General features: G+C 49.5%; 1 protein-coding gene across 1 annotated transcript; it reads right to left on the minus strand.

Moving 5' to 3' along the window:
- Positions 1 to 447: 447 nt before the first annotated feature.
- AGMAT (agmatinase (putative)) lies at positions 448 to 8,879 on the minus strand. Its single transcript, XM_075561910.1, has 7 exons — positions 8,419 to 8,879; positions 6,655 to 6,857; positions 4,620 to 4,668; positions 3,002 to 3,197; positions 2,370 to 2,549; positions 1,185 to 1,269; positions 448 to 521 (listed from the first exon to the last, which is right to left on the minus strand). Exons 1-7 carry the CDS (start codon positions 8,877 to 8,879, stop codon positions 448 to 450), a joined length of 1,248 nt encoding a protein of 415 aa, XP_075418025.1.
- Between the last annotated feature and the right edge of the window lie 18,024 nt (positions 8,880 to 26,903).

Consider the following 26,903-nt stretch of genomic DNA (forward strand, 5'->3'; position numbering starts at 1 on the left):
AGCAAAAAGCTGCTTTATTGAAGCCTGCGTGCCCATTCCCCCTTACATTTCCCTGAGTGGTCCCAACAGCTTCCCAACAGCCATGTGCAGCCCTCCGTTCCTGAACAACAGGGAGGAGAGCCTGGAACATAGGGAATGCTTCTACCAGATCATCTCTTCACCCTGTTCATTCCACTTCTGCATTTTCAATTTTTAGTGAACTCCATTTTCCATTTCTTCCCATCTTTTCATCCAAGGCAAAATACAAGCACTTTGGAGCCCCTTTTTTCAAAGTTAATCCAAACTCCTTTGCGATGCTCGCCATTCGGTTGAGAGCCCTGCCGAGTGCTGCCCTGTTGTCACCGACCCCAGTGGCTGACACCAACTCCCTAGGACCCAGACTCTGCTCAGAGATGCTTCTGGAGAACTTGGCCTCAGGCACCGCCCTCTGTTCTGTCCCGATCCCGCTCAGACAGCTTTCACTTTGGGGAGAACGCACAGCATCTCAAACAGCAGGTTAGCCGCCAGCAGCGCCGTGTTGCCTGTGAAGAAAGAGCCACGCTGTCTGCCCGACAGGCTGCCTGCCCCAGCGGCCTCCCAGCATGCCTTTCTGCAGCCCTCTGGCCTTCTGTCCTTTCCAATGGGCTGGCTGCACGGCCACCCCATGGAGGCAATGCCCCTGGGATTCAGCCTCCCTCTGTATTCACTGGGAAAGAGTGTTTTAAAATTCAAGTTCCTTTGTTTCCCGGGAGATGGACCTGATTTCTCCCCAAAACGCTTAATAACCATGAAATGCCTGCTGTTTATTTACTCTCTGAGGCTAATGGGCCAGGCTGTAAGCTTTTCTGAAGTAGGGGTGTTAGGCTGGCACATCAGAGCGCTGCCAGGTCCCCCACTTGATTACATATGCTTAGCCAATTCCATTTCCAGGGACGCAGCCGATGAGGGCAAGCTGCGCTACCCCACCACGACGTTGCAGCCTGCTCGCTGCTTCTGCTGACGGGAAAGCCTAATAAGCCACAGCTACCTCCCAGGGGGGCTTGTTACGGTTAATTAGCGCCTGTTTGTAAGCGTGCAATAATAGGTTTATTTTCTTCACTCCAGGATGTGTTTGGGGTCCAAGGGAACCCATCCATTCTCTACATACTACCTAGATGAATGTAATTTAAACTAGCAGCTGCCAATGGACCCATTTTCTCACTCACCAGAAGGATCGTACAACGGGGCCACTTCCACAAGGTCACAGCCCACCACACTCAGGCCTTGGCAGCCCCGGATGATCTCCAGAGCCTGTTCAAGATAAAGTGCGAGTTATCCCCGTGGTACTGTGCACGATGCAAAGCGACTGGCACACGCTTCAGTGGATGGCTCCCCTGTGTGGGCCGTTGACCCCCTTGACATGGAAGTGCCACTTTCCCTCAATAAACATTTGACTGCCAGCCACTGGTAGGCTTTCAGGGACATGCAAGTCTAGTCTCTGAGTGGGGAGCAAGCAGACCAGGCATTGCGACGATGGGTCTAGCGGGCTTTGAGAGAATCCGCGTGGAACGGGAGATTAGCCTGGAGAGATGGGTCAGCCCTCCCCTCCCCCCCCAAGGGGGAAGCACTTAGCTCAAAGAACCAGCAGAGCCCAGGAGAGGGGAAGGGCTTTCCAGGTGGAAGGAAGGAAGGGCACGCTGTCACCGCAATGGGAGCCACAGGGGTGGCTTAAGAGCAGGATGAAGCCATGGCAGAGAGGCACCTCATTGGGAGGGAGCTCCGTTTGCTGAAGCAGCTGCAGGCAAAACTGCCCTCAGAAGTGGGGGTGGGGATGGGAATTGAGATCGCTCTGGGAGTTCTCGAAGACTGCTCTGTCTTATCTCCCATAACTGATGAGGTTTAAGCAGTCCTCATTCAGTCAGCCCCACAGTTATCTTGGGGCACCTCCAGCTCACAGACCACTGCAGGTTCTGAGTGTAGGGCAGTGAACAGAAGGAAGGCCCTGCCCTCCTGGAGCTGACCTCGTTGCAACCACACTCTCACCTGTGGGTTTCCCATCCGCCAGCCTCACGGGAGCTTTAGGTGGGTGAGCCTCTAACTCTAGCATCAGGTCATAACACTGCGGTTACCGGAGTGGGGTTAGTCTCCCATGGTGTGCACCTTTTACCTGTCACCCGAGAAAGGTAAGCTTTGAATGCGTAAGGGAACACACAACCTGCCCCCGTGGGCCGATTGCAAGTGGACCAGAGGCAAGGAGCCGTTATATCCTGGTGAAGAGACAGGTGCCTTGTCTGGGGGAGTCCCAGCCCTCTAAGCCTCACGCAGCTCTCCTCAAACCCGATTTTGATTCCTGAAGTCTCACTACTGGGCCAGGAATCCCCGTGCCCACCTCACTGGTGGCACCTCCTTACCTGACTAGGGGTGAGACCAGCGATTTCAGGTGTCCCTGTGCCTGGAGCATAGGCAGGATCCAAGGCGTCAATATCAAAACTGACATAAATGGGTTTGCTGCCCATCTGCTGCCTGACCTCCCCCATCAGGGGGACCAGCGACTTCATCCAGCAGTCTTCGGCCAGCACCACCCGGAAACCCTGGGGAGAGTGGAAGTAGGAACTTCTGCACACCGTGGCAGCATGTCTGGGCCTCTCCTAGGTGCCAGCCTCTGGCTAAGCCATCCGGCCCTCAGCCCCCACGAGGCAGGAACGATTGTCCCCAGCTTCCAGATGAGGCTGGTGGGGAATGGAGGCACACACGGACCCCATAAAGAGGCCAGGCTGACTTGCGGAGGTGGGGTCGGAGAGAGGAGCTTTGCTGAAATAGCAGCCCCAGGAGGGGTCGTGTCCCTTTGGATGTACATACGAGCCCCTGGGGAGCAAGACGTGGGTTGGCCCGCGCCATTGTTCCCAAGAGAAACCAGCAACCTCTAACCCAGCCCAACCCCGGGCCAGAGGTCTCCCCCTGTGCCCGCCATGGGGCCACTCCCTGAACGTGACTTGGAGTCAGGACCCAGAGTGGGCGCAGGGCGGGAGTGTCCGGCGGTCACCTGGCTCCGGCTGTATCTGTAAGGGTCCAAGGTCCTGGAGGAGCCCCGGATGCCGATCTGCACCACTCGCTGGCAGTCCAGGAGTCCCTCGTCCACGCAGCGGCGGAAGGGCGTCCCGTGGTACAGCTTCTCCCCCAGGGCCTGGTCGGCCGTGTCCATGTGCGCGTCCACGTGCAGCAGCCCCACGGGGCCGTGTCTGAGGACGCAGGGCAGGTCAGGGACCCTCAAAAGGTGGCGGGGACCCGTGGGCCTGGCATCCCTACTTGCACCTGGCCTCTGGCTTCAACACCTGATGGTTTAGCATCGCAGAGGGTCAATAAACTCCCAGAAGTTGGGCAGAACACGGACAGGGGGCCATTTCACTTCACGTGGATGAGCGGGAGGGTGGCTTAGGCTGGCGCGACTGCAGGCTGAATGGACCACAGCCACCCCCAGCCCCATTCTCCAACTGTGGCACCAAGCAGATGCTTGAAGCAAGCCCTTGCCCCCTCACCTCCATCTGCCCTGCCCTGCCAGCTACCCCAAATAAATGTACCATGCAAATCGAAGCTTTGAGAAATTCCCTGTACCCACCCCAACCCCCAACTAGAGTCCACCCTTACCACCTTCTCATGCCCCAGTTCTGCCGCTGCACCTCCCCCTGCCCTTCTACCTCCACCCGAAACCACGTGAGCCCGCAGGCCAGCCCCCATCACCCAGCTGCCTGCTCTCTGGTGGGAGCGTGAAGTGCCCTGACACCAGTTTTTGAAACCATGGGGGACAGGTTCCAGCAGAACCTCCAGGCTACGATGGATCAGGAAGGGAGGCCTGGCGGCCTGCTTCTGAAAAGGAGCCCACGACAACCTTACAAACCACGAACCATGGGCAGAATGTTCTCCAGACTGGCTTTCTACTCCCTCAAAGAGTTACAGTCTCAGGAACTCACAGGGTGGTTCTACCCTGCCCTATAGGGTCACTATGAGTCTGCATGGAGGTGAGTTTGGGGGATTTTTTTTTCTTGCTAGAAGGCAAGCTGTAGATGTGGGAAGATATGGTACTTAGAACACACAATTGTGCACTCAAACATACAGCAGTCACGGAGACTGCTTGGTACTGCCTCCCGGGGACAGATGCTGGCCGTGGGTCTCCATGACAACGAACCACAGCCAGACAAGTCAATCCCTGGAGAACGTCCACTACTCAGAAAGGAGGCTTTCGATTGTCTGGGTAGGGGACCATTTCTGGAGAAAACAGGACTGCCCTCAGCAAGCTCTCCCTTTGGGTTTCAGTATTTGGACTTGGCCGTTACAGCAAAACAGACACTAGTCAACTGGAGAAGCTCATCTTCTAAAACAAGGGTCCCGTTGCAAACACGAGCACGCATCCCAGAACAGATCCAGGGCCAAGAGGGGCCAGCGGTGTTAATAATACATCGCCTTGCCTTCTAGCCTGTGACTGACAGAGACAGTGGGCGCTCAGCCTTCACTTTGAATCCTAGAAGCTGTTCCGTTGGAAATTTCCTATCACCAGGGAGAAGCTGAGCCAGTGAAGGTCACTTAAGGTCATCCAGCAGCCAACAACTCACTCCCTGGCTCATGCATGCTGAAAGCTCACTTGGATCATGCCAATGGGGACTTACTTTTCAGCCAGGGCTTGCAGTATGGGATATGTGATGGTGTGATCTCCTCCTACAAAGAGAGGGGGGAAGAGAAGAAAGGGGGGGAAAGTCTGGATTGTGGATAAGATTCCTATAACACAGAACAATGGCGGACTCACCCCATCCTGCCACCTTCTCATTAGAATGAAGCACCACGGTTGGGGCTCATTACTTACCATGGAGCTAGTTCCAACTCATGGGACCCACTGGGTTTCAGGGTAGAGCTGCACCCACAGGATTGTCAAGGCTGTGACCCTTCCCAAGGAGATTGCCAGGCCTTCCTCACTCTCAAGGCACCTCCTGGTGGGTTTGAACCGCCAATCTTTCCTTTAGCAGAGCAGCGCTTTGCCCCAGGCACGGACCCCAGAAGCACTGTACCCATCGCTAACGCAAGATTGTGGTCAGTGGTAGAGGGTTTGATATGAAACTGGCATTTAGAAGAGAACACTCGTCAAATGCAGATTGACAAGCAAATACCTAAAACAGCTCTGTCCAAAAGAACTTTCTGCAGTGATGGGACTGGTCTGGGTTTGCACTGGCCAGTATAGCGGTCAGATGAACGGACACTCTGTCTTAGAAGAAGTACAGCCGGAATGCTCCTTACAGCGAGGATGGCGAGACTCACAGACTTTGGACACTCTTACTCACTGTCAGGAGGGCCCGGGCCTGCAGAAAGACAGGGGCCCTGGAAAAGTAGAAGACTGGCCCAAAAGTGGGAGACCCTCAATAAGATGGATGGACACAGTGCCACGGGCTCATTGTTTCCCTCCCTTTTACTCAGATGGCACTGAACAATGATAACAGTCCCTGTGCCTATTGCAATATTCCTAGCCTGATTAAGGAATTTAACATTTGATCTACCCTCATTTAAAGCCATTTGAGTCTGAATGTGGCTACTGGCTAGCTCACAGGCAGTGCAGGTCTAAAACCTGTTGCTATGCTTAATTCTGACTAACAAGCCCCAAACTCGCTTCATAGAGACCCTATAGGACAGAGTAGACCTGCCTCTTTGGGTTTCAGACAATATAATTCTTTACAGGAGCAGAAAACCTCGTCTTTCTCCTGAGGAGCAGCTGGTGGGTTCAAACTGCTGACCTGGTAGCTAGCAGCCCAATGTGTAACCCGCGATGCTACCAAGAGTCCCATTTATTGAAGTTTAAATGTGCCAGGAATGATGCTGGGGCTGTTTATGCACTTTCACAATATGTCCCTCCCCCAACACCACGCGGTGTCCTTCCCATTTGATATGTGAGAAAACAAAAGCTGTAAGGGTGGGACAGTAAGCATCATAGCTAGCGAGATGTGGAGCTGAGAGATTTCAAACCAGGCTGATTCCAGAAACCACACGGTGCCACGGGCAGCATGCAGGCAATTTGGCAGAAACCAATTTGCGTTCTTTGGAAATACCCATGTCGTTGGAACTGTTTGTGAACCACAACGAATTTCGGCAGTCAGAGTGGTGGCGGATGAGAGAGGAGGTGGGGACGCTCCACTCCAGATGGACGCAGCCCCAGACCTGGGTGGAACCCCCCCCCTTGCAGTTAGCACTCCCCTCAGATAACCTCATAGAAACACAATTCTACTGCGCCTTCGCCACGCCTGGTCTCAGGTGTCCGCGCTGGGACGTGGGGGATAAGGTAGCTGAGGTGAGCGGATGCAAGATTTAAAGGGCATGAACAATCTCAGCAATCGAGACAAAACTTTAAATGTCCTCTTTTTAAAACTCAAGATTGAACAAAGTACTGAAGTAATTGCCACCTGGGGGGGAGGGGGAATCAGCAATACTTGATGGATCTTGACCTTGAGAATTGACAAATTTAGTACTTCTTGAATTTTGCACTGGGGGCTGGTGTCAGTCATGCTCTCCAAACATCCTCTCCTCAGGGGTTCAAATCAATGTGTTAAATGTCCCTCCCCTTGGGTCTCCCTGCCCACTGGAGCTGGCCCTGGGGCCGAGCTCCAGACCCTGAAAAAGTACACCCCAGAGAACAGAATGGCCCATCAAGACCGCCATTACCCAAGGTCAGAGGGACACAGCCAGCTGCTGCGATTTTCTGGTAGGCCTCTCGAATGAGCCGGCAGCTGTCCTGGAGGTTGTACAGATTGACATTCACATCGCCCAGGTCTGAGACCATGAGGGACTGGAAGGGGAGGGCCCCCGTGCTGGGATTGGCAGCCCGCAGCATCACCGATTCCTCCCGGATCCGCCGGGGGCCGAACCTGGAAAAGAAAGAGCCATCCTGCCAGCTGTCCAAACTGGGAGCCCAGCCTAAACCAGGCCTGCACCGCAGCCCCAAACTCACTGGCCAGGAGCCCATGCTGTCTCCCAGCGGCCCCCTAGGCAGGGCAGGACGGCCCCTGGGAGTTGACCAAACTGTGACTCTCTGCAGGAGTAGAAAGACTCCTTTCTCCAGACAGGAAACCACTGCACCACCTGGGCTTTGGAGGGGTGCTCCCTGCTGTTTCCACTCTCCAACCCTTTTTGACTGCACGGGCAGGCGCTGCCAGGAACACCGTGATTCTTTACTCCTCTGACTTTGGATTAAGCTTTGGTCTCTGTGCAATCAGAAACCGTTTACGATTGTCAATTTTTTCCCAGTTACATAACTGAACGGGGTTGTGACCTACAGTTTAAGCAGCTTTGCATGATGGGAGGTTTGGCAGCACGAGCCAAGAGCACCACGGCTCACCCCGTTGTGAAAACCACACGCGCACACACTCGGAAGCTGCCGTTGTGTCTCCAAGTGTTCCTTCCGCAGTACTACCGAGTAGATTCGAACTTCTGATCTGTCGGTTCGTAGCTGAGACCAACCCCTTTTCCTTACCATTCATTGTCGGGGAGTGGATTCACCTTAGAGGACAGGGTGAACTGCCCCTGTGGGTGCCTGAGGCTGTAAGCCTTTACTGAACTGGTGCAGACAGCCTCCTGTTCCCCTGGAGGCAGGACTGGTGGTTTCAAACCGCTGACTTTGAGGTTTGCAGCCCAAAACCCCACCCACCACGCCACCGAGGCCCCTGGGTTCTCATTACAGACATGGTCAAATGTCCCCCTGGTGGACAAAGCTCTCTGCCATTAAGAACCACTGATGGAGCCAGAGGTTGAAGAGACTGAAGGCATAGGCTTTGGAGTCAACACCTCTACTAACACTGTCAGACCAGTTCTTCACCCCTGTCGGACAAGAGTGCGTGCTTCCCTGCTGCTGAGAGAACGGAGTGCGGTGATCTAGGCGAGGTGCTGTGCTGCCCACCTAGGTGGTGTTGAATAAATGGCGACTTTCGTCGTTCAGGCAGGAGCCCTGGCGACGTCCTGGTAGGTGTTGCTGGGCTGCTAGCCACAAGATTAACAGTTAGAAACCACCAGTCACTCTGTGGGGAAAAGACGAGGCTATCTCCTTCTGTAAAGAGCTGCGGTCTCTCGGGAACCCACAGAGGCAGGGGTACCCTGCCCTAGAGGACCAGCGAGTCAGAATGAACCGGATGAAAGTGGGCTGGCTGAGCTTATCCTCCTTCAAACCCTGGCGTCTGAGATCAGGTTGCTGAGCTGACGCTAAATGTTTAAAACTCCACTTCCTCGGACTTGATCTTCTTGATCACTTGATGGTACGAGGGGGACCAGGGATGAGCCCTGCCCCGGACCCAGGAAAGTCACTGTGTTGTAAACAAAAGGGTCATGTTGAATTCAGAGCCCCGCTTCCAACGTGACCCAGAGTGGGAAGAGGCATCTACTGTGGCCGTCTGGCTGTCCCGCTATGTGTCCCAACCCTGGGCCTCTGGGTCTTACCTCGCCCCGGGCCTGTTGGAGGTTCCAATGTCCAGGGGCACCCCGACGAAGGCAGCGTCCAGTCCCTCGGGGGAGGCCTGCACCGGCAGCCTCATCATGGAGCAGACGCCCACCGACCGGGCCACGAACTCCGAGCTTGGGGGCTGGTTAAGCGGGCTGGAGGAGGCCTGGCATTTGGGGCTGCGCCCAGGGTCACAGAGCCCCGCAGCAGGCCACACACCTGTCCCAGAGCTGCCCGAGCGTAGCTCCGGTGCAGACAGGGCACCCCGCAGACCTCGCCAGCACCCAGACTTCAATGGCCGCAGCATGCCGCCAACTGATTCCCGGGCAAGGGAAGGTGCACCAGCAGGGTAACAGGGTCCGAAGAGCAAGAGCAAGAGCGTGGGGATGGAAGGCGGGCGGGGGCCCCCACTCTGGACTTCAGCCTCTGGCAACTTGGGCAAACAGAGGGCTTTGTCCATTCTTGCCGCTTCACCTGCTCTTCATACTGAGTCTGCGCCACTTTCCAGGCTGCCTCGCCTTCCCTTCGGGGTAATAGTTGTTTAAAAAAAACAAAAACCCAAAGAACTGGAAAGACTGCTCCAAGTGAGAGAAATTCAGAAAGCTTTTTTTTTTTTAAGTACTGCGGACATTCTGACAGCAAGGTCTGTGATTGCAAACTACCCCCACCTCCGCCCCCCCCAGCTCCCCCACACAAGCCCCTCATTACCTCTCTGAAGACAAAGAGAAAGCTTTTTGCTCTTGTGCATAGAATGAGTCTCGGAAACCCGGGGGGAGAGGGGGCGTCTACCCCGTTCTACCTACCGGGTTGCTCAATGGCAGTGAGTTGGGGTGTGATCCTCAGAAAGATGATCTTTCCTTCGCGATCTATCTATTTGGGACCAAATTGACGACAGCAACCGGAAAGGAAGCTTGTTGTTGCCGCTCCGTGCCACTGAGCGGGCGCTGACCCATAGCGACCCGGTGCACAACAGAACAAAGTGGCAACCACGCTAGCAGTCCTCTCACTGAAGGTCTTTCTCTCTTTCACTGCCGCCCCTCCACTTTACCAACCAGGCTGTTCTCCAAGACAACAGGTCCAGAGGTTTGGGGACAAAGTCTCACCATCCTTGCCACTGAAGAGCACCTTGTTTGTGCTCTGGCAGTCTACGGTACCCTGCCACACAGCACCGCCATTCAAACACGTGGATCTTCTGTCTTCCTTCTTCAAATGTCTGACTTTCACATGCATATGAGGCGGTTGAAAAGACCCTGAGAGAGGACCCTTATGGGTCCGTCAGTTACATGAGGACCAAGGCAGCTGAGAAAGATTGTATACCTTGCAGAATGTAATCGAAGTCACAGAATTATACACACAGAAACTGTTGAGCTGGTATATGCTTAGCTATGTATAATCACAACAATAGCTATATAAATAAACAGGTAGAAGGAAAAAGGAGGAGTGTGAGTCTGGGTAGACTAGAGCAACAAATCCATGACGCACATATGTGTATAAGAAAGAGATTTATATACAAGAGCAATTGAACATTAAGAAAACATCCCAACCCAGTCTCGATCAAGTCCATAATCCGATATTAGCCCATATGTCCGATATCTTAAGACTGACGAAACACATGCAATGGCACCGAATGCAGATCACAGGCCAGTGGGTAGCAAGTTTTTGGATCCAATGTCATGGAAAACATCTCAGCCCTGGCAGGGGTCTCTCTGTGGCTTCTCCGGCTTCCGAGGTCTAGTTGCATCCATGTGGCTTGTCTTCTGCAATGTCTCCCAGGGAAGTCAGCAAAGACAGACAGAGAAGTCTTCCGCCTCCAAGGAGGAAGTACCAGATTTCCCAGAATTCTCAGGAGAAGGCCATGCCCACACAGAAGTCTCATTGTCTAGCTCCAGATTGACAGCCTAGACTCCGCCCCTCCACTCTCAATCCTTAAACTGACACCAGATGAGGTGGCCGCCACAGGAGGAGACACGCTGGGGAAAGGAAGGGGTGAGTTGTAGTGAGATTCTGCGAGCCATCGGTGGCAAGAGTTCACTAATCTCCTGCAGTTCCAATCAAGAGGGAAACGCCCACGTTTGCATTTCATTGTGGTGGTAATCAGGCTAGTAGGGAACCCCAGGGCACCGTTTTCTCATGGCGGATCCAAGGGGCGAGGAAGAGGTGGTCAGGCTGGTTCAGGCCACTTCTGGGAAAACACAGAACCATCTCTTGGTTCTCCAACCGCAGAGCCCAGGTTCCTCCTCTGCCTCTTTCTTATCATCTGACCCGGAAGTGGCGCTTCCCATCCTGGCTTCCTTTCTTTTTCCTCTTTAACAGTGTGCTTTATACAGATTTAATCACTTTACTGGGGGCTCGTAGAACTCTTATCACAATCCATACGCACACCCATTGTGTCAAGCACATTTGTACATTCGTTGCCATCCTCATTCTCAAAATGTTTGCTTTCTACTGAGCCCTTAGTATCAGCTCCTCATTGTTTCCCGTCCTTCCCTGCTCCCCCCTCCCTCATGAACCCTTGATAATTTATAATAATATTATTATTTTGTTATATCTTACACTGTCTGACATTTCCCTTCACCCACTTTTCTGTTGTCCATCCCCCAGAGAGGAGGTCACATGTAGATCCTTGTAATCAGTACCCCCTTTACACCCCACCCTCCCAGTATCGCCACTCTCACCACTGGTCCTGAAGGGATCATCCGCCCTGGATTCCCTGTGTACATCCTATCTGCATCAGTGTACATCCTTTGGTCTAGCCAGATTTGTAAGGTAGAATTGGGATCATGATAGTGGGGTGGAGCGGGGGGAAGCACTTAGGAACTAGAGGAAGTTGTATGCTTCATCATTGCTGCTCTGAGCGCTGACTGGCTCGTCTCCTCCCCGAGACCCTTCTGTAAGGGGATGCCTACAGGTGGGTCTTGGGTCCCCAACTGCACTCCCCCTGATTCACAATGATACGATTTTTTTGTTATTTGATGCCTGATACTTGATTTCCTTTCACACCTCATGATCACACAGGCTGGTGTGCTTCTTCCATGTGGGCCTTGCTGCTTCTGAGCTAGCTGGACACTTGTTTACCTTCAAGTCTTTAAGACCCTAGATGCTATATCTTTTGATAGCTGGGCTCCATCAGCTTTCTTCACCACATTTATTTATGCACCCACTTTGCCTTCAGCAATCCTGTTGGGAAGATAAGTCTCCAGTTTAATAGAACAAAGTGTTCTTGCATTGAGGGAGTACTTGAGTGGAGACCCAATGTCCACCTGCTACCTTAATACTAAACCTATAAATATATGCACATAGATCTATTTCTCCATCATCATATATAAATACACTTATATATGTACATGCCTTTAGTTAGACCTTTATAAATGCTCTTTGCCTCCCAGCTCTTTCCTCTATTTCTTTTTACTTTCCTCTTGTCCCACTATCATGCTCAGCCTTCATTTGGGTTTCAGTAGTTCCTCTTGGTTACATTACCCTTGATCATGTCCTACCAGGCCTCCTACACCCTCCTCACCACTGATTTGGATCACTTGTTGTTCCCTGAGTTTGTTAGCACCACTTCCTTTACCCCAAACTCCCCCTCTCCCATGTCCCCCAAGAACTGTCAGTCCCATTGCTTTCTCCTCCAGATAGCTCATCCAGCCTATCTTATTTAGACAAACCTGTAGAGATAATAACATATGCAAAAAAGACAGAAAAACAAAGCAACAAAAAGCCAATGACAGAAAAAAAAACAACCACAACAACAACAAAAAAGAAAAGCCTGTAGTTAGTTCAAGGACTATTTGTTGGCCTTTAGGAGTGCTTTCTGGTGAAGTCTGATGGGGTGCCAAGCCCTGGCCCCAAAGTCCATTTTTGGTATTTCCCTGGGGACTTCGTTGCTCTGTTCCCTTATTGTTCTGTTGCACGTCTTTAGTGCTTTGCCTCGGTATGGTGGAAGCAGATCGGGTGCCATTCCACACTGTCTCCAGTGTTGTCCCCTGTGGGGCTATGGGTCAGTGAGGGATGTTGGGTCTCATAGTGGGGCTGGCCCTATGGTCCTCTGTATTGGCTGCTCTGAGCATCCTCAAGGCTTGGTGGGCCAGGATGTGCTCCACTCTCTCTTCCTCCCCCTTCATTTGCTCCCATGTGCTCTGAGCAGAAAATGTCCCTCTCCTTGAGCTGTAGCTTCAGTGCTGTCCTATGAATAAATTCTTCTGTGGGGAGGGGCAGGTGTCCACATAGTTGGGCTTGGGACCGGCCCCTCCTGGTGTTCCTTTCTTTCATGCCAGACATTTCTTGAGCCCTGACTATGCCCCAGGCTCTACCTGAAGACACCTCTGACCCCTGTTGCTTATTCACTCCTGCCCAGTAATCCCTTCCTCCTGGAGCCTTCCTGCAGCTAGAGGGTGGGGGGAACTCTAACCATAGGCGTTTCTGGCTGTCCTTCCACCTGAGTCCACCTCTTTTCCTACCAAGGCAGGAATTTTCACCTCTAGGCACCTAATTCACAGCCAAATCCCAGCCCGGAGGTCCAGTCACCCGTTTTTCTCACTCCCCAACCTGGATGTCCTTAGGTGAGCTGAAAGTTGAGCTAAGTCACTGGCTCTCTGCTGTAAGAATCACGGTGTTAAGCAATTTCCAGAGTCTAGCCAGGAGAGGGCACTTCATCATCAAACAAAGAAACCCCAACCAAACCCAGTCTACTGCCTTCACTGACTCTGGGCACAGAGGATAGACCTGTCTCCCATGGTGCCCAAGACTGCAAGCTTTGTGCAAGCAAACTGCCACATTTTCCTCCCCAGGAACGACTTCTGGGTGCCAACTGCTGCCAAGCACATTACCCACTGCACCTTCTTCAATGGAAACAAAAACTATTCACTTCCTTGGTGTCAATTCCGACCACATCGACCCTATAGGACCGGTGGATCTGTCCCTCTGGGTTTCCGAGACGGTAACTCTACAGAAGAGAACATCATTGTCCTCCCACAGGGCAGCTTGGGTGGCTTCGAATTGCTCATCTCGATCTTACCATCCCAACACATCCTGCAATCCAAAACCAGGGCCCCTGGATGAAAGGAAAACGGAATCGAATTCAAGAAGTGGACTGAGCTTCCGTCACGGAAGCTCAGATACCGTTCATGTTACCGCCCAAACCATCCAGGAAAAACTGTAGTTGATCTGATTGAATGTGAGACCGCAGTAGTCTTTATGGTACAACAGGCCCGTGGTCTTGTGTTGCTGTTGTTAGCTTCTGTGGCGTGGGTCCTGGTTCCTAGCTGCCCTCTGTGCCCCGGTCTGCACCAGCCACACGTGTGTGTGTGTGTGTGTGTGTGTGTGTGTTGGAGCCCGCGTGGCGGCCACTGGGTCGGTTCATCTTGTGGAAGTGTCTCCTCTCCTTCACTGTCCCTCTACTGGACCAAGCATGAGGTACTTTTCCAGGGACTGGTCTCCCCTGGTGACTTGTCTAAAGTAGGCGAGGTAAAGGCTCACCATCCTCACTTGGAAGGAGCATTCGGGCTGTACTTCTTTCAAGATGGATTTGTTTTCTCTCTGGCAGTCTCGGATGCTTTCGATGCTCTTTGCGAACACCAGAATCCAGACGCATCTTAGTGGTTTAAACCAACAAAACCCCAGCTGTCACTGAGTCAATTCCAACTCATGAGGACCCCATGCACAGAACCGTGCTTCAGAGGGTTTGCCATGGCTGATTCTTGGAAGCAGATCTCTGGGAATTTCTTCTGAGGTGCCTCTAGGTAGACGTACACCTTCAGTCTTTCAGTTAGCAGCTGAGCATAGAACCCGTTGGCACCACCCTGGGTGCGTCAATGTAATTTTGCCACCATGTCATTCTTTTCTTGAATAAAATTGAGACCACACCCCAAGCTGCTTAGCTCTGTAACTTTGCAAATTCCACAGCTTGCCCAAAGAGCCTACCCACATGCTATGAGGTGCTGTCATAGAATATTGGAATATATACTTTATATATGGCCCATAATTAACCTCTACATGCCTTCCTGATGACAGAGCCCTGGTGGAGTAGCGGGTTTTGCATTGGGCTGCTAAACACAAGGTCAGCAGTTCAAAACCGCCAGTCCCTCCTCAGGAGAAAGATGAGGCTTTCTAATCCCATAAGAATTAACAGTCGACCTGACTTGAATGGTCAAAACCTTGTCAGTTGGTCCCCCCTCTGTTGCATGTTAAGCCTGTTCTGGTTTTCAATATTTTCTCTATTTTTGTCCATTTTTCATTCCTATTGGGGTTTACATCAGATGTGTTTTGTCGTCGAGGATGACCTGCTTGAATTTTGTGATATGCTTTTCTGTTGTTCGGTAGAAGAAACCCAGGATTGATGAGCCTGTCGGGACAGCAGGCAGAATAGGAGTTTCTGGGGGGTAAAGTGGGTGGTGAAAAGGAGTTGAAGTCAAGACGTTTATGAAGGAAAATCATTTTGAAACTGATAGTGGAGGGGAGGGGAAATGTGAAGAGCTGATACCAAGGGCTCAAGTAGAAAGAAAATGTTTTGAAAATTATGATGGCAACATATGTAGACATGTGCTTGATACAAAGGATGGATGGATTGTTATAAGAGCAGTAAGAGCCTCCAATAAAATGGTTTTCTAAAAAAAAAAAAGAAAGAAACCTGATTGTGGTAGCAATTGTACAATACTGCTTGAAGTGATTGAACTATGGAATGACATTGGTATCAACTTCCAATACAATGGTTTTAGAAAAGAAAAAAACAGAGTTTGCAGCCGTGGGAGCCCCGGGGACAGTTCTACGCTAGCCTCCAGGGTGGCCGTGAGCTGCAGTCCACTCGATGGCACTGGGGGTGGTTCTTGAGCTTTGCCTTGCAGATCACCTGTGTCTTTTGAGCCTATGTTCCTCCTGGGAAAGTAATGCCTCGTGGCAGGTGAGTGTTGGTTACGACCGGCCCTCGCCCACCGGACATGGGCAGAACAGGCCTTCACACACTTCTGGTCATCGCAGAGCAAAAGTACTTTGTGCAAGGGGACGACCTAGTATTTGTTCCAAAGTCCCTGGAAAGTCTCCAGCAGACATTATAAAGGGAGGGTCCAATAAGCCACATCTTGTAAGAATCATACCCTACCGTGGTACTGACATCATTTTGTCGTCAACTAAAAGACATCAAAGTGTAGGGGTGGAGTCTCACCTGTCAATCTGGTCCCAGTCTGATGGTGGCTCTCTGTGGGCGCGGCCTTCTCCTAAGGAGAGTCCTGGGAATCTGCTCCTCTCTGTGCGCCTCCCCCTTCCTGCTGACGAGCCACAATGAGGCCTGCTTGAGCCCCGTGGTACTTCCACCGCCATTGGATCCACAAGACCTTTCAACTAGCAGCCTGTGATTTCCCTGCATTTTGCATCATTGCATGTGGGTGTGTGAATCTGAAGAGGGATTTGTGGACTGGTATCAGACTTATGGACTTGATCTAGTCTGGGCTGAGATGTTTGTTTGGTGTATAATTAGTTCTTGATATAAAGCTTTCTTACACATATAGGCATGTCACTAGATTTGTTTCTCTAGTCAACCGGGCCTAAAACTCCCCCACCCCCAGTACCTACTCATAACCATTCCTTGGAAGTCTGTTACATATCTATAATCCCCACAATTTATTTCCAGGTATAGACGTCGAAAGCTGCAAATCTGCCTTTTTTTCCCCAGAAGCCTGCTTTGCCGACTCTAGTCCCGTCTTGCTCCTCGCTGTCTCCTTATACAAAGGAAGGCTTTTCCCTGGCCCAGTCACCCAGCTTCCGGCCTTGTTCCTCAGCTGCCCTGAGCGAGCTCTGAGTTGGGAACAACATTTTCTGACGTTCAAGCTCCAGCCTCTGCCCTTCTTTGGGATGACATTCCTCTTTGGCCTTCAAAGGAAGCGGCATCTGGATTCTCTTCATCTGTCATGGCTGACTTCTCATGGCTTCCTGGGTGACGTACAGATGCACGTGCTTCCTTCAGGTGGTCTGTGGAGAGAACAGCATTAGACAAATGCAGGAGCCGATTATTAATTATAAACATGCGCTCTGGGGAAGTCGATGTGGTTCAAGACAGAACACTCAGTAACTGATAACTTAAGGAACTGAGGCTGCAAACCAAGGTTCTGAAGTGACTGACGAGCTAGGACTCATGGGAAATGCTCTTCAGAGAAGCAGCTAGGAGCCAGCTCCTGCCAGGCGGGTAAACCCCGAGGAGGTTGCTCTCCGTGTTTGGAGGGCAAACAGCTGCTGCTGGGAGCACAAACGAAACACATGGCATTCGGTTATGCAGGCAGGCTACCATGTTTCCTGTCCTTCGGTAGAGTCGAGGGGGCCATGTCCTCCTTGTCCTGTTCTCCTCTGACTTGGTTTTATATGCAGTGTCCTTCTGAATTCAGCATTTATTGTGTTCTGTCTCATTTGTGCTTCCAGTGATCCTGCAGAATAAATGATGGACGTTGATACTTGACCAAGAAACACAAGTGCTACACCGGTGATGTCACTGTATATTGCCAGGTGACTTGCTCCCCAGGATCCAGAATTAGAACTCATATTACCTGACAAAGATGCAGGGCAGAGGATTGGGAGGCACAGGGCTGAGAGGCTCCCCTTGGGTCGCCGTCAGCCCATCGGTACAGCCAACAGTGCTTCAGGGCTCCACTTTCGACGCTAAATTAAAAGAGCCAAATGTCCAACTCAATGCTGCTGAGTTGATTCTAATTCATAGCGACTCTGTGGGACAGAACAGAACTGCTCTTTGGGGTTTCCCAGACTGCACATCTTTCTGGGAGCACAGATGAATGGATACAGAAACTCTGGTGCAGACACACAGTGGGATGCGGTGCAGCCCTCCCGGGGAATGGCAAGAAACCATGGCACCTCCTGGCATGGATGGGCCTGGAGAACATCAGGCTGAGGGACATTAATCAATCGGAAAAGGAAAGACATTGTAGGAGTTTATAGTTATAAAGGAAGGAAAATCAAGGCGATGAATTTTATACCAAAGGAGAACACAGATGTTGATGGATCCCAAGGAGGGGAGAAAAAGGGAGGGAAGATGAGGCAAAGGCAAGGGTTAATTTGGGTGAAGGGGAGGACCATATGCCACAGAGAGAGAAGAGAAATCTAAGGGGGATCGATCTGGCAAGCTGGGGTGGAGGTGGCATGGGGGGGGGTCACTAGTTGCTAAGTAGTTTAAGTTGTTGAATAAAAAGTTGATGATTTGAAATGTAAACGTCTACCTAATTCACAATAAATGTTTTCATGTTTATAGGAGCATTTTAAAAATGTTTGAAGATGACAGCCTTATCCTTCTCCCTCAGAGCAGTTTGTGGATTCGAACTGCTGACCTTGAGGTCATCAACCTAACTTGTAACCCACGGCACCATCACAGCTCCTGAAATTTTATCCTCCAGAGTCACTACAAGACTTAAGCTTGGTTTTCTGGAACTTTGGCCAGCCACTAAATCCGCTGTCTAGTTCAGCAGTCAAAGAACGGAGTGAGAGCTAGAATCAGGCAGTTGGCTTCCTCATCTCAGACACGGTCCCTGACATCCTGGATGTGTCTAATAGACCCCTTTTCTCTGCAATTGCCATTCTCTGGATTTTTAATCTCTTTCCTTTTAATTTCAAAATTTTAGCCTTCCTCTTGAAAAAAATTTTTTTTCTCTTCTTACAAAAGCTATCCAAGCTCCTTGTTCAAGGTGAGAGGCCACCATCATTTCCTCCTACCCTATTAAACCCTGTGTGGCGTTTGACAAACATCAAAACTCAGTTTACACTGTGCTTGCTGCCTGGCAGTGTCCTTCGTTCACCTTGAAATACCTTGGAACTCTTTACCTAATTGTTTCAAAAGGCTTCACTGAAGGACCATTTACCTGCCCCTGAGATGACATTGGCTGCTTTTGGGTGAACTCATAGTATCGTGCCGCCACCACCAAAACCCAGTTTCAAACATTTCCCTCGCCCTAAAAAGTCCCCGTCTGCCTATAAATAAGGCTTCTAAATGGTACATTTTTGTGGGCAATTACAAGCATGAATAACAAGTCCCAGAATGGCCCAGTGAGCTGCTGGCGGTCAGCGAGCAAACCGCAAAGCCCATCAGCAAATGTGGGGAGAAACCCCACAAGCCGACCAACAGCTGTTTGCTTGGAATAGTTTATTCATCCACTGCAGTCCCACGGAGGGGGAGCTAAGGGCAGGCCTGGGCCAGGTTTTGCAGGGGTATAGCCATAAGGCAATAGCAGTCTTCTCCTAAAAGAAACTGCACTTGGGCTCAAAAGGATACAAATTTCATTCCCCAGGGTTTCACTCCTCGGTGGTTTTGTGTGTCGAGTGTTCCTGGTGGGTGTGAGATTTGGACTTACGCTTCCGTTGAAGTAACAACGATTGGCTTTTACCTTCCCATCTGAAACAACAGAAGGTGGACAGAAGATATGAAAAAAATGGTTTTCAATGATGAGGGCAAAGAATGTACAGATGCGCTTTACACAATTGATGTATGTACGGATTGTGGTAAGAGTTGTATGAGTCCCTAATAAAATGTTTTTTAAAAAAAGAAAATGACGAGGGCAATGAATCTACAGATGTGCTTTACACAATTGATGTATGTATGGATTGTGATAAGCCTTGTATCCCTAATAAAACATTTTTTAAAAAATGGTTTTCAAGACCAGACCAGAAAAACAGTGACCCCTGAGAAAAAGAGAATGATGGAGGAGAACCCAATCATGGCTCTGATGATGGCCTGGCAAGTTTCCAGGCCACGGTGCAGGAAAGGGAAACTGAGTCAACACTTAGTGGGATTCCTGAGCCGAGGAGCCCATGGAGACGAAGTGAGTCCATAAACTGGAGTGGCAGAGGGAGGAAACATCACACGCGGAGGTGAAGGAGCAGAGATCTGCGAGGAGCACCAGACACAGACTGAGCCTGAGCAAGAGCCACTAGGAAAGCTGAGCGGGAAAGAGGACAGTGCCTATGCCCTCACAGCGCGGGCAACAGTGTCCGCTCCCACGAGGCAGACGGGGAAACTGTCCAGGGTCTTGGAGAGAATGTGCGTGAGCGAAGACCTTCCTCAGTCAACAAGAAGCAAACAGGAGCCCGCTGCCATCAAGCTGATTCTGAGCCACATGGAGTCTCTGAGGTTGTAAGTCTTTACAGGAGGGGGCTTCAGCTCGCTCCCTGGGAGCATCTGACTTTGAAGCCAGTAGCCAGGGTCCCCGGAACAGTGAGCATGGGGAACATCGCTCTCGGCCAGAAGGAGCAAACTGTTTCCAAGTAACCTGACTGCGTCCTGGGACAAAATTCAAGACGTATAGGAATACTAACGTATTCAGCAACAGAGAAGATAAAACTCGAGTTTGGGCATTCTATCAAAAATGAGCAGGCATAGAGCAAGATATGACAAAATAACAATGTATAAATTACAAAGGGCACATGAGGGAGGGGGGAGCGGGGAGGGAGGGGAAAAAAAAGAGGACCTGATGCAAAGGGCTTAAGTGGGGAGCAAATGCTTTGAGAATGATTGGGGCGGGAAATGTATGGATGTGCTTTATACAATTGATGTATGTATATGTATGGATTGTGATAAGAGTTGTATGAGTCCCTAATAAAATGTAAAAAAAGAAAAGGGAAAAAAAAAGAAAGAAAGAAAAGAAAATGATTAGGGCAAAGAATGTACAGATGTGCTTTATACAATTGATGTATGTATATGTATGGACTGTGATAAGAGTTGTATGAGCCCCTAATAAAACGTTTAAAAAAAAATGAGCAGGCATGCCAAAAGAGGGGAGCATGGCCCAGAATGGGACACAGCCACCCAAACTGGCCCAGAAGGGACGCATGTTAGAATTAATAAGAAAGACTTTAAAAGTTACTATAATTATATTTTATGAAAAAAGTAAAAATTATTAAGGGCTTGGGAGGGGGGGAAATGAGCTGATACCAAGGGCCCAAGTAGAAAGAAAATGTTTTGAAAATGATGATGGCAACAGATGTACAAATGTCTGGACACAATGGATGGATGGATGGATTGTGATAAGACCTGTAAGAGCCCTCAATAAAATGATACTTTAAATGATATTTTATGTTTTGAACATTTCAATAGAGACACGAGAGATGTTTAAAAGATCATAATTGAACTTCTAGAGATGGAAATGACAATGTCTTGAGATAAAAGGTGCAGTGGATAGCAGGGACGGTAGAATAAACACTGCAAGAAAAATAAGCCAGTGGGGAAAAAAAAAAAAAAGCCAGTGAACTAGAAGCCAGAGCAATAGACCAAACCCACTGCCATCAGCCACGCCAGCTCATAGCAACCCTATGGGGCGGGTGAGAACTGTCCTGGGAGTTTCCAACACTGTATTTGTTGACGGGAGTAGAAAGCCCCTTCCACCCTCAGGGGCTGGTGGTGTTGAACTGCTTGTTTGGGCCAGGTCTGAACTAGCTTAGCCCTGTTTGGACTAAGCTGAAGCAGGTCCAGTCCCTGCTTGTGCTTCCCTGCACATCCCAGAGGTCAGCAGCAGCCAGATAAGATAACCCCCCAGATAAGATAACCAGTGAAACCAGATGTTCCCTTCTAAAAAAGCCCCAAGGAGTTGACAAGCAATTCTTGAAGTTTCCAGGTCCCATATGCTAATTGCCATACATTCCTCACCACTCCTTTAAAAACTGGAGCCCCCAGCTGCTGAGCCAGGACTTCTCTGACCTGTTAGCCTAGGTCACGGCACCTCCTCTGGGAGCTCCCCCCCAGTAAAGCTATTTCTGTCTCTGCCCTCCCTTGTCCTGCCAGTTCTGTCTGTCCGTCCCCCTCCACCTCAGTTTCACCTTTATACTGCTGGCCTTTGGGATAACAGCCCAATGCGAAACATGAAGGACCCGAGTCCCTGACCTCGATTAAATAGCCTCTGTGGGACATTCAGCTGTTTCAAAGTATACTGATTTTCATAAACTTGGTACACCCATGAACCCTCTTTAATCCTATGGATTATTGTGACTGATTCCTCAATATCTAATTATATTTCTATCCCTGTGAATTGGCAGCAGAATCATTATAGTGACAATAATAACAACTATCTAGTAGCTGGAATGCAGATTACCATCAGCGGAAAGCTGATCAGACATACCTCCAACCGCCAACCTTTTATTTTTTTGTTTAAAGATCATTTTATCAGGGGCTCTTACAGCTCTTATCACAATCCACATATCAATTGTATGGAGCCTATTTGTACATATGTTGCCATAATTATTTCCTAAACATTTGCATTCTGCTTGAGCCCCGCCCCTCCATCCTTTTGGCTGACTCCACAGGGGCTGTCCTCCTCATGGCACTCTCCAGGGCTCTGCTGGGTTCAAGTTCATTGCGATGGCCACAGAGAACTCACAGACAACACCCACAGTGAAATGGTTTAGTGAGAAAGTTACAGGGCACAACACAGGACCAGGAGGAAAGCAGGCAATGAACATCTCCTTTCTTCAGCAAAGGGCAGACCTCCTCTCAGCCCAGCTCTCTGTCACTGCTTCTTTTACAGGCCCCTCCCAGGCTTGTCACTGCTGACTGGGCCTCTTCTGGATCCACTAACTGCCTTCAGCCTCACAGTCCTGGAACGGTGTAACTGCTCTTAAAAGAGGTTCCTTTTTCCATCTTCCTAACTCTTCCTCCCACTGCTTCTTTCTGCCTGGAAAGCATCTGTAGGGCTGGTTATTTAAATGCATAAACTCCTTGTCTATATCAAGACTGGCCACTCCCCACAGGGCAACAACCTGACCAAAGCTAGCTTGGCAGGCCACAGATACATCATTTGCATATGAAGGTTCAATTCATCTCATTTACATAGTCTATTGACCAATCCCTGCAAGGGGCATAACAATCAGCAGGCAGGCTGTAGCCCAGGGCCAGAGAAAAAGCATCAAACCACAAGTCCTAAGGAGTTTACGCAGAAAATGACACTCCACCTGGACAAAGGTAGTCAGTCCTCTGGGGTAGAAAACAATCCTTTGGGAAAATCTCCCAAACTGTTTTTCCAAAGACTCAAGACAAAAAGCCACCTAAAGGAATTAATTCCTCCACAAACACTTAAAATGTCTGCCCCTGTAAATAGAGCAGAATTTGGGGAGTCTTTCAGCCTAGTGTCTGTGTCAGCACTGCAGGCATGTGCTCATCTGATGAAGCTTTTTCTCTTTTTAATCATTTTATTGGGGCACCATACAACTCTTTATCACAATCCATACATCCATCCATTGTGTCCAGCACATCTGTACAGTTGTTGCCATCATCATTCTCAAAACATTTTCTTTCTTCTTGAGCCCTTGGTATCAGCTCCTCATTTTTTCCCCTCCCTCTTCCACTCTTCCTCCTTCACAAACAGTTGATAATTTATAAATTATTTTGTCATGTCTTATACTGTCCCTTCACCCACTTTTCCGTTGTCCGTCCCCCAGGGAGGCAGTTATATGTAGATCCTTGTGATCAGTTTCCCCTTTCTCCCCTATCTATCCCTCACCCTCCTGGTAGTGCCACTCTCACCATTGGTCCTGAAGGAATCATCTGTCCTGCATTCCCTGTGTTTCCAGTTCTTATCTGTACCAGTGTACATCCTCTGGTCTAGCCAGATTTGTAAAGTAGAATTGGGATCATGATAGTGGGGGGAGGAAGCATTTAAGAACTAGAAGAAAGTTGTATGTTTCCATCGGTGCTATACTGCACCCTGACTGGCTCATGTCCTCCCCTTGACCCTTCTGTAAGGGGATGTCCAGTTGCCTACAGATGGGCTGTGGGTCTCCACTCCTCACTCCCCCTTATTCACAATGATATGATTTTTGTTCTTTGATGCCTCGTACCTTTTCCCATCAATACTTCGTGATCACACAGGCCGGTGTGCTTCTTCTATGTGGACTTTGTTGCTTCTTAGCTAGATGCCCGCTTGTTTATCTTCAAGCCTTTATTACCCAAGATGCTATAACTTTTGATAACTGGGCACCATCGACTTTCTTCACCACATTTGTTTATGCACCCACTTTGTCTTCAGTGATTGTGTTGGGAAGGTGAGCATCATGAAATGCCAGTTTAATAGAACAAAGTGTTCTTGCTATTCATCTATCCAATTATGTATGTCCTTCAATGCCAGGAAGAATCTCATCTTCCCGATTTAAGGATTCTTTAACAACAAAAAGTGGGTGCTTTCTAACTGGTTGTTTCTAGTATTGTGAATTCTCAGAACATCAAACACAATCATAATAACCCAAATGAATCCTAAGTACCAGGACTTCTGCTTGAATACCTGCCGTTTGTTCATGTCAGTTCCAGTGCCCTGAAGTGCTTGCAATGGCTCTTCTGGCCATGGTCCTTGTGACTCCCACCAAACGAAAAGGCAAAACAAACCAAACACAAGCCCATCAAGTTGATTCCAACCCATCACAACCCTATTTAGTGTGTCTGAAACAAAGAATCTGAGCAAATGTGAGGTGTCTGTGGTCTTCCGAAGGGATTGCCTAGCTTGCTAATAATTTAAATAAGGAACACGGCACCTTTGGGAGATGGGACCATTCAAATGAGATCTATGGGAACCTAACATAGGGCTTAGTCAATTTTGTCATTCCCCCTCCGACCCCCAGGCTCAAAACGAACCATCTCAGAAGCAGAAAAGGGGATTTCACTAGCATCAAGAAAGAAGAGCCAAGAGCCCTGTGCTGGATCCTCCAGACAGAGCTGTGATGGCTGAAGTGGAGCTAGGTTGGCTGGCCCACAGACTAAGCCTGAGCACACAACAGGCTGAGGCCTCTTACTAAAAATGGAGTGTCTTTCGTCATTCAGGGCTAGATCTCAAGGAGGTTCGTGACTTTTGCCCAAGCAGGTCAGCGCCGAGGGACTTCACTCCTGGCTGAAAGGCCAAGAACCAGAGAGAGACACACCTGCTGGTGCAGCTGGGAAGAGGCTGTCCTGACTGAAGAGCTGTATCCCGAGCATTTCTCATCCTGATGTAACCTGCTAGCTTCTCGAATAAACCTCAAAACTGTGATTCTCGTCTGTGAAGGGTGACCGCTGCAGTGGATGAGCGGACCCATCAGAGGAGTATAGAGTGCCATGAGGGGTGGGAGGGTGGGTGGGTGGAGTTGATTCACATCAGAACTGATGAAAAGTTTGTGGGAATGAGCCTTGGGCTGGTACTAATGGCGAGACTCCTCCCCACCCCCTTGTGAAGTTAGAGGATGCCAGACTCCACCCCCATGCACTTTTGGTACCATCTTATGACCTTCCCTTTCTGCCCAACTGAAAGTTCACAGATTTTAAGAAATCGTAGTTTGGGCATAGCCACCAAATCCAGGAAGAAATCAGGCATGCCACTATTGGTGCCATGTGGGGCCATTGTTACTCAAAGGATGCATCAGACTACCAATAGCAACAGAGCGCCTGGGAGGCAGGTACTCTCAGGCTCTGCTCCAGACTTTAAAAATCAGAAAACGTATTTTAACAATATCCCCAGGTGGTTATGAGGCACACTCAAATTTGAGAAGCACTGATATCAGGCAAATGATTTCTCGGGTCACGTTGCCTTAAGTATAAAAGCAAGAGGTGGTGAAAGCTGCCCACTTTAATTCACAGAGTGAAATAAGAGAAACCCACTCAGATATAAGTTGCTATTAGGCATCCTTGAAACCTTAAACCCTCTGATAAACAGTGAATCACGTTGAAGTCCCAGACACACCATAATCATTTCTAGATTGAAAAAGCTGAGCAGCCAAAGGACTGCCGCTGCTATTGGAAAGCCCGTTAAGGAATGGGATCCCATAAGCCGATGTTTTAAAATGTCCAATACAAAACCGAGAAAATACCTGGTGTCATATGTTGGGTCCAGAATATGTAAGGAACTCCCATAACTCAACAACAAAATGACAGCCCAATTTGACAGTGGGTAAAGGACTGGACCAAACAAGAGACACAACAAGAGCTACAAATGGCCAATAAGTTCATAAAAGATGTTCAGCATCATGAGTCATTAGGAAAATGCAAAGAAAACACCATGTGAAACCACTTCATGCTCACTTCATGTTGTTGCTGTTCGCTGTCAGTCGAGTTGGCCCCTACGTCATGGTGACCTCCTAGTGAATAGAACCAGGCTCTGCCCCACTTGCCTCATCCCCAGGGTTGCACATCAGAACGTCGTGGTCTACAGGGTGTTCGCTGACTCGATTTTGGAAATAGATCACTAAACCTTTTCCCCTAGTAGTCTGGAACCTCCTGTGACTGATGAGTGGTGGTCGTACATGAGGTGCATGGGTTGGGAATCGAACCCTGACTCGCCCCCTCCCATATGGGAGACAGGAATTCTTCTACTGATGACCCTTATCAGGAAAATAACAAGCATCAGATGGTTCTTGACTGAAGGCAGAGAGTATCCAAAAGATGTTTGTGTCTTATTGAGGAAGTGTGTAGATCAAAACCAAGCCTGGGTAACACTGGGGTCAGAGGGAGCGTTGGAATACTTCATTGTGCTCCTGCAGCCCGTGTACAAAGACCAGCAAGCGGTTGTTCATACAGAACGAAAGAATACCGCACAATTTAAAATCAAGAAACATGTGTCAGGGTTGTATCCTTTTCACTGGGTGTAGTCGATCTGTAAACTGAAAACATAATACAAGAAGTTGGCGTAAAAAAGAAAAAGTTGGACTCTGTTAAGAAGATGCCGGCAGCAAAAAAAAAAAAAAGAAGATGCCGGCAGCAAGATTAGAGAAAGACCCGTGATAGGCCGAGATGGCACGGCCTTGCTTGCTGAACGTGAAGAGGACTTGAAACACTCACTGACGAAGACCTAGAGTCTGCAGGATGGCTTGCGCATCAGCATCAAGAACACAGAAAACCTCCCACTCGACCAAAAAGCAACATCATGGTAAGTGGGAAAATAGTGAAGTTGTCCAAATAGGTCCACCATCAACGCCTATGAAGCAGACAACTGCCCCACCCCCTAGATCACCCAGGCCCCAGTCCTATGGCCCTAAATCAACCTTGAGGTCTGGGAATAAACTCACCATTATGGCTCAATTTTCAGATCAATAGCCAGGTAGGTCTATACGGGGAACAATAACACTAGAGAGGTATGCACACCTGAGAATAATCAGCCATTTGAGATGAGAAGGGCTGCCTTTATCCAAGAACCAAGTTCAGAAGAGTTAGGAAAAGACGGAAGACTAGAAACAGGAAACACAGGGATAAAGTGGGATAAGTGACGATACATTGTGGAGACTGCAATCAGTGACATGAAACAAAATGGGTATGAATTGTTGAATGGAAATGGATCTGCTCTGTAAACCATCACCCAATTCACAATAAGGAGTTAAAACAAATTAGACACAGTAGCACCCACAAGCTGGAGGAGGTGGGTGTCTTCTGAAGCTCAAGGAACCAAGGAACACCAAGGCTTCAGGATCTACGAGTCAAGGATCTTCCCACAGAGCCCACAGAGAGAAAAGCCTTCCCCTAGAATCAATATCCCCAATTTTGATTTATAGTCCCCTTCAT

Source organism: Tenrec ecaudatus, chromosome 1 (genome assembly GCF_050624435.1).
Source record: "Tenrec ecaudatus isolate mTenEca1 chromosome 1, mTenEca1.hap1, whole genome shotgun sequence".
Taxonomy (NCBI): Eukaryota; Metazoa; Chordata; class Mammalia; order Afrosoricida; family Tenrecidae; genus Tenrec; species Tenrec ecaudatus.